General features: G+C 39.9%; 1 protein-coding gene across 8 annotated transcripts in view; it reads right to left on the bottom strand.

Moving 5' to 3' along the window:
* The window catches only part of magi1b (membrane associated guanylate kinase, WW and PDZ domain containing 1b), a 123,052-nt gene that overhangs the window by 25,630 nt on the left and 83,714 nt on the right, over nt 1-13,708 (bottom strand). For 6 of the 8 annotated variants that reach the window (XM_057362180.1, XM_057362181.1, XM_057362178.1 and 3 more), the window contains exons 5-12: nt 13,261-13,477; nt 12,452-12,534; nt 11,635-11,670; nt 8,663-8,720; nt 7,849-7,934; nt 6,792-6,908; nt 4,283-4,468; nt 3,556-4,191 (exon numbers count right to left, since the gene is read on the bottom strand). In XM_057362180.1, coding sequence (XP_057218163.1) covers nt 3,556-4,191; nt 4,283-4,468; nt 6,792-6,908; nt 7,849-7,934; nt 8,663-8,720; nt 11,635-11,670; nt 12,452-12,534; nt 13,261-13,477 — 1,419 coding nt within the window. The remainder of the gene's footprint in view (nt 1-3,555; nt 4,192-4,282; nt 4,469-6,791; nt 6,909-7,848; nt 7,935-8,662; nt 8,721-11,634; nt 11,671-12,451; nt 12,535-13,260; nt 13,478-13,708) is intronic. The other 2 variants (XM_057362179.1, XM_057362177.1) reach the window with 2 other exon arrangements.

Here is a 13,708-nt window from a genome sequence, read left to right as displayed (position 1 = left end):
AATTTTTACTATCAGGCAAACTATCCCTACGCCAAGTACACTTTCAAAACATATACCTTTAAATCATTATCCTCCTCTGTTTGTCTTGCCATAAATGAAACATAAGACGCATGGTCCCAATGGCAATGTTGTTGACAAAGCTTCTGTGATTTTCTTTGACCGCCGAAACGGACAGAAACTCAAACACAGAAGACGGTCGATAAATGTCATCACATCACCTGTTGGTTATGGAGCAGTCAATGCTCGCAGCTCAATACACGAGAACAGACTCACGTGTGAATTCTGTAGAGTTCTTGTTTCTGTCTTGCTGCCAAAGCAATTGAATTTGCAACTTGCTTTCCTTTTTAGCCTCTCGGTGTGAATTAACACACTTATTTGGATGCTTGAGGCAGACGGACGTATGCGCTGTCATTGGTGATTGATGAGTCATAAAGCGAGAGCATCAGATAGTAGTATCTGCTTTTTCATTTCATCAAATGCGTAGTTGGAGCATCTCAAAATCTTCCAACTCACAGCGGCCGATTCTAAGAAAATCAGAATTCCAATGAGGCCGGGAATTGTTGTAAAATGTGCGTAAAGAAGTTTCTTGAAAGAAATATGCTGTTTAGTGCTAGTTACCTCACATAGACACAAACACACCTCAGAGAGACAGAATGCATCACGGTGCCGTTGAATCTGGGTTATCATGTATTCGGCTTATGAGCACACGCATTGTGTCGAACTGATTACCCCGGGCATAACAAATCCCCTTTATACTGTGCATTTGCAAGCATGACATTTAGACCTGCAAACCATTTACAGAAATATTGACAGCAGCCAAACCCTCATGAGAAGGGAGCGCCAAAGAAACGGATCATCTAAATCTGTGTCAAGCATTACATATGAACCAACATTCTCTATTATTGTGCTTCAAGGGTCATCCTGTATGATATCTACATAATATAGTTCTATATACACCAGAAAACCAGCTGTAGTGTATTTCCTAGTATTTCCTGTGTAAAGGAATGAAAAGTGTGAACGTGTGTAAAACATAAATCATGTCTCTACCATTACATCCTTGCTCCTCTCTAATTGGTTGGCCAGTCAATGAAAGGGAACAGTTGAGCGTATGAGTGTGGCGTGGTGGGATTTGACACTTGACATCAAGGCCGGCAATTAAAGGTGGGATGCGAGCACAGGGAATACATCCCGGACACGTTTTCCAGACGTTTGGGAATGTCTCTGGTGTGTATCATCATCTACCACTGACCTCAGGTTACTGCAATGACAATTAAATGGCTCTTTTTTCCTTGAGGCCCACTTATAACGTTCGTAAGGTTCTTCCCACCAAAATTGCTATATTTTAGTTTACCTTCTCTCAGACCCTTAGAAATAAACAAATAGTTTGCCTGCGTTTAAAACGTCTATGTAAACTCCCATTTTTAGGCACAAAATAAATCAGGGGTTCCCAAAGTAGGGGTCGAGGGCGGGGTCGCAAGATGATTTACAGAAATCTTTTCTGTTTTTTTTAAAAATATATAAGTTAATTTAAAAATTAAACCAGACAAATAAAAAGCTATCAGCCTTTCAAATTTCCTTCCCCTTGATCGTGACCCCTGCGAGGATAGTGGGGGTCTCGAGTCACTGGCACTCTTATTTTGGGGGTTGTGGGCTGAAAGGTTTGGGAAGCCCTGAAATAAATAACAGTGTTTACTCACGGGTTTGTTGTCAGGCACAGTATAGTTAGCGCTCTTTTTCAATGCTTCAATTCACAGCTTACTTGCAAAGCCTGTGTTATAAAGCGACAGATTCACAAAACCTGTGTTTGTTGTGGCAGATCCACGAAAAAGTCTGTTCTGCTCAAACTGCTAGTCAGACCGAACATCTGCCACGGTTTCTCATTGCAGGGATATTTCAGAAGGATGTGCGGAGCTACAGGTGCTACATATATGCACGGTACATCAAAGACTCCTATTTCACAAGATCAAGAAAAATGGATTCGATATGCTCCTTTTAAGATTTGGATTTAGTAAATCAGGGGGAAAAAAGAGTGTTTAAAGCGTATCCACTGACTTTCCAAATGTCAGTTCAATTTGTTCAACAAATATCTTCACAAATGTTCCCTATCGGGTTCTCGGCGGTAAGCAAATACAACCACTGCATTAAATGACGTGCTTTAAAATGAACTAGCATACAGTAGACAGGCCACGCGCTTTCTTCTCCAGCATCCTGCGGTCTATGCATAAATTACAGTACAAACAGCTTCACTAAAAAGCAACATGACGTCAGTTCAGTAAGACATCAAACCCTGGAGGACAGCGAGCGTTGCTGAAGAAGCTAGGCGTCGTCACTATTGATGAGCCGTAGATGTAAGTGTGCCATATTTTGTTTTGCTAACTGTCGCAAATGACAAATAGGGAAGTTTTAATACAATGGGCTGTGGCCTTGCAGTTGGCATGCAGCAATTTCCCGGCCGTGTTAAAAGCATTTTCACTAGACGGATAAGAGCGCTTTCAATTCATCAAATTAATAATCCGAGTGCCAGCCGCTAACTGAATGCTCTGTGAAAACAGGAATTTGGTTTTGAAAGACGTTAGGATTTGTGTGAGTAAAACCCAACATTCTTCCCTCTCAAACTCAAACTTTTATTGGGAGGGATTTGAACACTCAAATACTCCAAAACACGCTTTTTCCTGTCGGTCCGTTTCGCTGTTGTTTGCGTTTGATGTGTTTCTTCACCACACGCTTGTCTTTTCTCTCCATGGCATTGACTGAAGAGGCAGCAGCTAACCTTGAGATTTTAATAACAACTTCCTCACAATCCAGTGAGCGGTATGGAAATGTCTGGTGGGGCTTATGGACAGCTGATATTGACGGCCCTCGAGGGAAAACCAGAAGTCACAGACTCCATATCCATGAACGGGACTGACCTGACACCCGAGGCTGTGTCTGTGTGCACCTCACACTGTCCCTTCCTCTTTCACTCCTGATGCATGAGCTCTCTCACTCAGGAACACTCAACCGGCATACTGACTATCTGCATCTCTCCCATACCTTTCTTGTTTTTTATGTTTTCTTCTATAGACCACTTCGCAAGATGTAAACACTGGTCAAGAAACACGTCTGTTTTTTTTTATCTTACATATATACATACATTTAATCGTTTAATATTTTGATTTGGTTATAAATGTTCTGATGGTTGATTGTTTTTGTTCAAATGTTTGTGTAGTGTTAAAAATCAGAAACAGGAAGTTCTTTTCGACCAGCGTTGTTTACATCTTTTGAAGTGGATTTAATTTTACACTCTTTGGCATCAAAACCTGTAAACACTGGCGCCCGGTACGCACTGCATCTTCTTCGTGCTAAGAACCACCCACATAAGAAGAGGTCATTTGACTGACCAATCACAATTCGTTATTCTACATCACATTTAGAGATGACATAAACAATGGTCAGATCACAACTGGCGACTTCAGCACCAGAAATAAGACTTATTTGCAATTTTATTCCCTCTCTCTTTTCTCTCTAATATATTCATTTAACACATTAAAAAATAAAACTTCCGCATAATCTCACCTCTTTGCACCAGCATGGTCACCTCGCTGCCTTTAGGGCACTTGCTGAGCAGGTCGACCACCTGATTGTGCGTCAGGTTCTGCACGTTTCTCTTGTTGACCTCCATGATGATGTCCCCTTCCCTAAGACCTCTGCATCGCGGGTAATCCACTATCTGCTTCACGCGCTGCCCTCCGCCAGAGGGGCTGTCCGCTATTGTGAAGCCAAACCCTTTATCACCCTTCTCCATGTGAACGGTAATGAGCTCGGGCTGGGTGGCGATCGAAGATGCCAACGTCACAACATCGCTGGGATAACCGTGAGAGCCGTTGGAAGCCATTTCGGCTGAAGGGCTGTGGGGGCGATGCGGATCGCTGGAACCGTTCAAACTACCGCCGCCACCTGCTGATTCGCTACCGTGACTGGATGGCGAGTCGTAGCTCTCTTTTCCGTTGACGATGATTGGCTCCTTGTCCAAAATGGCAACGGATGTCACCAGGCTGGTATTAGGATCATCGGGGTCAAAGGGCAAGGGGTAGCCACGGCAGAGTTCAAGATCAACCATTGAGCCGATAGGGATGGACTGGAAGATTTTGACAACCTGGGCGTGTGTGTAACCCAATACGCAAGTGTCGTTGACACTTACGATAACGTCACCTTAAAAAAGAAAAGAAGGATGAACGTGTTAACGCTACCCAAGAACGCAGAAAAGAATAAGACTACAGCACAAACACGTGTATGTTTTCACCTGTTTCCATTTTTCCGTCCAGGGCAGCTGGTCCATCGAGCACCAGACTCTTAATCTGCAGGAACTCATCTGGTTCGTCTCCGCCTACTACTGTAAAGCCGAACCCACGCCTGCTCTTCTTCAGTTTAGTGTTAATGAATGTCCCCTTCAGTTCTGCAGGGTCCCTCGTGAAAAATGGCTTTCCTCCTGCAACAAAAGATGCATTGTGAATGTGAGAGATACGGGATTATGTGAAGATGCATCAGATGACCCCCTGTATAATGAGATTATTATGGACACCTTTGTGTACCTTGAAGCAAATCTTGAGTGGATTTTGGGATTACTTGGGTTGGGGCCAAACATGTTTAAAATTGTATTTTCTTCTAGATTTATCAAAAATGATGCTCAACAAAGCTCAGCTCATCAGACTGTTTTGACTTATCTTGTTATCTTTTTTCTTTATACCTCTAAACGCAATATAGACAGAAACTAGAGAAGGCTTATATAACCTTGAAATTTCATTATAAAGGCTATAAAGACGAATGGCTTTGTTAAGCAAACACTGACGTTTTCTAGACTTTCTCAGTGTCAGTATTATAATATCAAAAATGTATTTAAGGGATAGTTCACCCAAAAATGAAAATTCTGTCATCATTTACTCACCCTCAGGTTGTACCAAAACTGTATAAATTTCTTTGTTCTGATGAACACAGAGAAAGATATTTGGAAGAATGTTAGCAATTTTCAGCTCTGCGACATCATCCATGACCATAGTAGGAATAAAAATATTGTTTTTTTTGTTCTGTTAAACACAATTATGAAGAATTTAGGAAAACAAACAGTTCTGGGGCACCTTTGACTACCATTACATTTTTTTCTACTATGGTCGTCAATGATGTCCCAGAACTGAAAATTACGAACATTTTTCCAAATATCTTTCTCTTTGTTCATCAGAACAAAGTAATTCATACAGGTATGAAAGTACACGAGGGTGAGTAATAGATGACAGAATTTTCATTTTTGGGTGAACTATCCCTTTAACATTGTGGACCGCGCAGGAACATTTCATGTAATACTGTTATATATTATGTTGTACATCAAATTTCCCAAAGTAAAAGTTAGCAGATGAATCAGCTGGTAAACAATCCTAGATCAGAGCCAAAGTGCAGTTAGGACCCATAACGCATCATTCTGAGACAGAAGAGCGAATGCGAGGAGAGAATGTAAGAGGGGTGAAGAAGAAGGAAGTGATTGGCTACAGAAATGTAGTATGATCTATTCATCATGATGTCAGGACAGAAGAATCAGAGGACGCTGCAGAGACACCCTGAGGAGAGAGACATACTGAATAGTTAATGTAAATGACTGATCATGATCAAGATAGATATACATGAGAGGGAAAACATGAGAGAAACAGAGGGAGAGAGATCCGTAAATGTATAATATATCTAAAAGCAAATGCATGGACGAAACAGTATACAGTAGGGTTCAAAACTCTGAGACCACTTGTAATGGTTTCTGTTTATTTTAATTTGAAATATAATCAATAAATGAAAAGTTTATTTCCAAAATGAGATAAAATCATGTTTTCTTTTTGCATTCCAATTACGATCAATCAAACTGCAGTTGGTTTGTTTTGAATTATACCATGGTCTGTTTGAATACTGGATTCTGATTGGCTGGAAGGTGTGCATTAAAAGCCTTTAACGCACGGGTAGCTCCAGTCAGTTTGATTACATTTAAAATTAACTGACAAAATAACCGTCATTTCTACCTGTTTGATCTAAAATGACACTGTAAACATCAATAAAAGCTTTAACTTGGCAAATAACCATGGTATAAGCGGGATAATCCACGGCTAGCCGTGCATTAAAGGATGCACCGCTTCTCGTCGGGTGGTTCTTCGCCTCCACGTCGTGCATTAAAATCCTTTAAAAAAATTGAAAACGGAGTTATCTCTTTTTGGAAATGAAATCTTAAAATATACTAAATATTAATAATAAATCGAGTGAAATTAAAAACGTATGTGGCAATTTATGCTTCAGACATTCCATTATTAAAACAGATTTTCAATCCTGAGTTTTTTGTTATCCAAGGACGTTTTTTTTCAACATATTTACACTATACAGAGCAAAAGCCTTGGCCAGAACATCACACATTTACCCACAAGTGCATTACAGACATAATCTTTTGAAACGTCACCATCTCTCTTCATTAATTGTACATGTCCTTGACTTCGTACATAACATGGTGACACTTTAAAAAGCACCACAGAATTCGAAACAGCACCCACATGACAGGAACGGCAAATGGTGTGAGAGACAAGGCATTTTATTATCTACCTCTAATAGACGGTGTTTGCTAAAAGCTAATCATTGGACATTCAACCAATACAAGAACAGCACACACAGAGGGCTGAGGAAAAAAAAAAAGAAGTGACTGAGTGAAGGGTGAATGTCCACAGAGAAACACGCCATGCACGGGTGTGTATGTTAGTGTTACAAACAAAAAAAAATGAGGCAGCACATACGTTTAGCCCCCAGTTGGGTTGGGTGTGGAGGGGCGTTGCCAGGCTCTCTGTAAGTCTCTTGGTGGTTAGCGGCATAGCTTGCTAGCGGCGCTCCTGATGAATGCTCCTCTATCCATTCTGAAAGAGTGAAGGGTGCACTTCCTTTTTTTGTGTCTCTCAAGTCACTCGCGCTTCCTGCCTATTCAATGCTGAGGTAGTGCAACAGGCAGCCTTGAAGCCAAGACGGCCGATAGTGATTAAAATATAAGCGCGCCCTACGGTGTCTTAACTACCTCTTAGTGTAAAACAGATCTCAGATTTCATATTGCAAATTTTGTATCACAATCAGTGAGACAAACACTAAACTTGAGGGAGGGGACGTTATTACGTAATCAAAAAAAGTGATATTCAGCTGAGCTGGCTGGAAACAAATACAACAGCATGTCCGAAGGTGGGCACACTGCATTGCAACTTTTTAGATTGTTTAAAGAATTAAGTTTTAAAAGTCAACATGAACTCGTATTTAATGGAATTCAAGACTTGAAAATATGTCTCAAAATGTAAAAACATGCTGTTCGAATGATGTCATCAAGTGTTTCAAGATGAGTAGTCCGCTATATTAACTGCAAGCTAATCAATTCTTGATGGACCCACCAGACATTTTTTTCCACAATAAATATCTTGTTTCAGAATTAATTAAAAATCGGTTGTGAATGCGTTCTTGTTGACTTCAATATTGGCCACTTTTGGACTCAAATGGGACCAGTGTGAGAATATAACTTTGAAGATTTGATGATAACCTAAAGACAAACCTCCAATAAAATGACAAAATACCCAAAACACACACTTTTTTCATTAAAATGCTGATTTAGAAAAATATTTTAAAGATGTTTTCTTGCAACGACATGAGATAGCAGAACTTAATAAAAAAATCATAAGCTATGAAAAGATTAATCATAAAGTAAGATGACATTCCTCATTCCAAAACAACAACAGCATATGACAGGGCCGTATAATCAAACACACGTAACAAAAGAAAATGGGATGGCCTGAAACAAACTTCGGATATACTGCTCACCTTCAGTGGGTTGAGACTGTTCCAGCTGCTTCTTCCTTTTAGCTTCTAGAATTGGGTTCTCATACTGGGTCTTTCTGTTAATATGGCTGGAAGAGCGAGAAAGAGAGATAGAGAATGATGCTCATTGACCGGAGGACACATCCAATAACACAACCAGAGGGAGAAACAATAAAAAGGTTGAGCAGGTGAGAAGAGGAGAAATAAAGTAAATTAATTCATAGAAAAGGCCATAAAAGAAGCTATAAACTGTATGGCCAAGAGCCTCTGCGCTTACTTAAAATTCCAAGTAAAGCATTTCAAAAGCCTGCTATTCCTTCTAATCTTATTGCTTAAAAGCCAAATCTATCCTATCCAGGGCTTAGACGACTGGGCATGCTTGATAAACACATATGCAGGAGAAAAAAGCACCATCAGCAGTCATATGTTCATCATCCAGGTGAGATCCAGGCCAAAAATCATCCGGCATGCGCAATTTATGAGCCAAAAACCGCACAAAACATACAGAAACATCTCCAAAGACAGAAACTGGAATGTTTCCTGTCTCAGAGGTATCGCTTTGAAACAACTTCAAAACATATGAATGCATTCATGTTTATGCACAGCAAACCCAAGGGTCCCTCGAAAGGGGGGGGACAAGTTTTAGAAAATGGTAACAACAACAAAGGGTGCGCACAGCCGAAATCGAACAGGCCCAATCAAAAGAGTGGAGGCTGCCTGTTTGATGTTTTTGGATGATGTCATATATGGAAGTCAGGGGACTGAAGATGATGTGGAAATAAAAGAGTATTATGGGTAATGATGATGAGTCACTTACTCAACATAATACACTCCGTAGACTGGATCATCAATCTTCTCCCAGCCTGTGGGCAGCTCTGGAAAACGAGCAAAAACACAAGAGGTTTTAACATCGTTGTAACTAATTTAACAAGTCTTTTATCGCATCCTGTCATTTGACGTCTTGATTTTTCGACCAATTAAAACTATAATGACCGTATTGAGAACATTATAACTAAATAATGCAACCTGCATGTGTTGGATGATCTATATCCCAAAGTAGTAAAACACATTACAATGACAGTGCCATTCTTAGTATCTTGCAGTGAGGTTTTCATGAAAACGTACTGTTACCTGACATTTTCATATCCTTTGACCCGGCAAACAACAAGAATATGAAATGCTCCAAAATTTTTCAGGAAAAGGTGACAACTCTTCCAAAACAACAAGATATTCAGAGATTCAGAGATATGGACCTGATCACAACACTGTTAAGGTGAAAACGCACAGCAAACGTCTTCCTTAGAATAACAGAATAATCATGAAAGGAACGACACTGCATTCAATATTGAAATATGCCTTCATGCATATGAAAATATTGCTTTCTTTGCCATGGAAACACCTGTTTAGGCAGAAATGTCTCAGCACCTGGGACACAGGGTGTCTATATTAGCATAGTGCCTAGAGCACACAGGAAAGTCATCATTACGGCTCCCATAGAGAACACCACTCTATATTGTGCCAGTTTCTAATTGGCCAATGAAAGCCGTGCACATTTATAATATTTTTATGCAAAGCGAGAACTCATTATCTCTCCCGAGCAGCAATAGCAAATAAGGCCGACTGCTGTACTAATCTAATGATTATATAAATGTCAGACAACACTAATTGCTTACGAATAACAATCAACTAGCAAGCAATTCTTTCGTCTCGTATATCTTTCTCAGGTTTAGCAATGTCAATCAACATGCGTTTCTGTTGGGTGATAACCTTAAGCTGGAGGATTTACGCAAATGTGAAAAATCAACAAGCTCACCTTCCGTCCTAAAAACGGATAAAGCCGAATCAGAAGTGAAAGGGCACGTTCCTGGAAAATAATTAAAGCAATTTTCATATGCATAAATTAGTGAAACCTTTTTACGCCTTTGAGTAACTCATACTGTTGGTATAAGCTCTGATGCAAAGTATGAATCCCGTCAAAGCGTTTGGTAATAAAGAAGCAATGACAATTATGATTAAAAAGTGTAAAAAGCTATTTCTGTAATGCTATGTAAAAATACAAAGTTCCTTAAGCTTCATACTGCACTCTGTTCTTAAACCGGTTTTGCATAACTTGTCCCCCACTGTTTGTGCTGCGGACATGAATTATAATACCTCAGGTTATGCGGCTCGGTGAGAAAGGATGTGTTATTACTTTTCTAAGCGAGAGGACAAACGATTGCGACTTGCGGGTGATAAAATGGTCAAAAGCAATGCCATAGACTTACACAGAGGAAGATCCCAAGCCATATCTAGGGACCAGTCAGCTTTTTGACCTTGGTTTGGAAACCATCACATCGCAACTATTTAAAACAGCCTAGCAACCACATACTGTATAAGCAAATACAGCCACAGAAAAAATTAAGAGACCGTTCCAAAGGTTTATTTAAGCAGCATTTCTAGATGTATTGTGGTCAGTCCAGTCCAGTGTCTGTTGAATTTCAACAAAATCAAACCTCAGGAGTGACAAAGTCATCCAGCGGCAATGTGAACGACTGACAGCATGACAAGATACATAAGACAGAGATCAAAATTGAGGTTATCACATAAAAAATAACTTTTCCTAAACACATGTACAAATATTACTAGTGTGATATTACATATTACTTGTTTTCTTTGCAGTATTTGAGATCTGAAAAATTACAGAGCATCTTTTCTTGTTATTGTCACCCGTTTCGCCAGTTTTCATTTTCTGCAAGTAAATGCGAATAGAAACAATATTTGTATTTGTATTTTGGGAGAAATATTGTTAATAAACAGAATGAAACAAAAAATGATAATTTTACCTAAACGTATACCTATGAATAGTACATTCAGAAAAACTGAAAATAATTTTTAAATGGTCTCTTAATTTTTTCTGCGGCTGTATATGCCACATAGCACCAAACAAGGTTTTGCAAGGGCATGTGCCATTTTTTAAAAGTGTGCGAATCTAATTCAAAAGTGTTGGCTGGTAAGAAAAGCAAGATTTTAGAATCATAAGACCCAGCCCCCACATCATTACCGCGACTGACAAATTGCCCATTAATCTGTTTGCATCCTCTGCTCACTCTCTACAAGATCAGGTCTCTCCTCTCTCCTCGGCATCTGTTTAATGGCTCTGATTTCTTAAATCAATAGCTATTGACCGCGCTTCACCAATCACAAATTCACAGCTTCTCAAGGCCACCTCCTACATCACCCTATCCGTCAGTAATGATGAATCAGCCCTTCAATTATAAAGGCACATTGAACAGCAGCGAGAGAGTTCGGCATGCCGAAACAAGACCGATGTAACGTGCTTTAATGATGACAACACTGATTAAAGCAACAAATGATTCCATGATTTGTCCGTCACCGTTAGCTCAACACAGTTTTAGATTTCTGAAGCTATTTGCAAGTGTAATGAAAACGGAACCACTCCCAGCTGCGAGAGCCCAGAGTAATCTGTGAACGCTTCGGTGGTAGAAATAGAAACAATGAATATTTTATATCAGTGCAAATGAATATTATCATGCTGTGCAAATGACAACAAAATTAATGAAATCTGTGACATGGTCATTCCACAACGAATCTAAACGAAACAGCAGCTGACAGCCTTATTGAAATATGACAGTATGGCAGGTGCATTATGGGTAGACGAGCCCTTTTGCACTGATTTGGAATCAATGTGATGTGTTTTCATGTTCCAGACTTAAAATCAGCACAGGAGGGTCGTTTCCACCCGTGCAGGTTGTGTGTCTGTGCGTGTTTCCCTGTGGAATTGTGGCCTACCTAGCTCATTGTCCAGTTCTTCTGTATGTACCCCTTCTTCTTGAGCGGAAGTAAAAGGGGAGCAGGTGTGCGCAAAGTGGGGCGAGAGACAGAAGGGAAGGGTGGCAGAGAGGCAGAGGGTTAGTTGATAAAAAAGCAAAATTACAGCTCAAAGCAAGCTGTAGTCTTAAATCTATGACATCAAATAAAACAGCATCTTGTAAACGGTCAAATCAGTGGCATTTACAAATTGAAATTTAATCCATACGTTTATGGTTTATAGAGCAAAATGAACTGGATTTTGTCAACATATTTAGCATAATTATAAATATATATTGAAATCATTTTAGGTTGCTCTTTGCACAGGGAATCGGCATCACGTATCGGGCGGAGGGCAACCGGAAGCAGAGCTGAAGCCCAAGGGAATTACTTGTTTGTAAGAGGAGATTCAATACAATCTTGAACCTTCTTATAGTATTACGGCAGCTGCCTCCATCATTCTGCCACAAAGTGAGACTGGCTGATATAGTTCGGATAGCTCAAGGGCGCCATCTACAGGCTACCACTTTAAGTTTTTCATGGATGGACTGCTATAGTGAATGAGCCTGATTTACACAAAAACCTAAACTGTCAATGTACGCATCTAGAAATGGCTTCATCTGTATTTGCAACACAGACTTGATTCATCATTTTTTGGATTTATGACAAATATGCACATAACACAACAACACAAAAAGCCACAAGAAGCGCATATGCAGTTATGAATGTGTATAATCAAAAAGAGACATTCAAACATAAAAAATGTTCAAACGTCAAAAACACAACCAAGTGTCCATACCATCATCTTCACACTCCTCCAGGGGTTTCTGGGGTTTGTCCAAGCATCGGGGGTCTAACCAGGATGTCGTCTTTGTGTTGTGGCTAAGAATACATCCATAGCACAAATAGTCAAGCATTGTTCCACAAAGACGCCGGCAAAACAACATCCTGTGTTCTCTTTTTTTGAGACAAGCAGGCAGGAAAACGTATACTAAAGATATCACAACGTTTGATACGTCCTGTCTTGTTATCTACAAACCTGCAAATATCTAAAGTTAAATGTATTAATAGTCCACTCGATGTCAATACAAATATCTACATTTATTACAAATGAAGCATTCTACAGTTAAATATTTTTATAAAGTTACCAGCATACTGTGTGTACCGTACGGTCTACTGTTGCCAATGGCAACCAATCTTATAAGTATACTGCGCTAGCTTCACGTTTCACATACTACGCCATGCAGGGTCACCTGCTAAGCTCCAGATGAAAGTAAAAATTGGTATTGACAATAAACAGAATTAAGTTACTGGCCAGCAAGTTTAACATTTCTAAGAATTAGATGGTTGGATTTGAAAACAAAACAATATTCATATATTAAATCTTTAAAACAAGATTAAACGAAAGATTCAAACACTTTAAGGGAAAAATCTGATTGTTAAGCATCTTATAACAGTTATTCATTTAAAATATACATTATAAATGTATTTACAGCTTAATGTGGTTTATCATCATTGCACAAAAACAACTATCTATACATTGTTCTTAACATATCGATGCATATCTGTCAGAATAAAGGCAGAATAAAGCTAGTAGCTGTTTCTTACTCTATAAAGTAGACCTCTCCGTTCTCTGTGTAGGCCATCTCCCAGTTACCGGGCAAGGGTCCCAGAGGGTCCTCGTCCGTGGGGTGGCTGGGGAGTGCGTGTGTATTCTGAGAGCTCTCCGTGGTTGACGCCAAGGTGCTGTTGAGCACGTAGGGTTGAACGTGGTTGGGGGTGTATGGCCGCACGGAGGGATGATCGTCCTGTTCACTCGAGTCTCCTGAAAACACATGCAAAATGAGCACACAAACATGACAACTCTGATTTGAGGTAGTGTTCTGGCACTCACGCAGTAACATCCCATTAACAGATGAACAGACATGTGTATGTGTGCTGCTACAAATGGTTTGTGGCGTGGCACCAGGCTTGCTACTGTACCTTACCTCTGGAGACTGTAGGAAGTTTGTGTGTGGGGGTGGGAGATAGTACTTCCTGTAAACTCATGAGTGAT

Source organism: Triplophysa rosa, linkage group LG20, assembly GCF_024868665.1.
Source record: "Triplophysa rosa linkage group LG20, Trosa_1v2, whole genome shotgun sequence".
Taxonomy (NCBI): domain Eukaryota; kingdom Metazoa; phylum Chordata; class Actinopteri; order Cypriniformes; family Nemacheilidae; genus Triplophysa; species Triplophysa rosa.
Note: the sequence above shows the minus strand (reverse complement) of the source record. Positions and strands in the feature narration are given on the sequence as shown.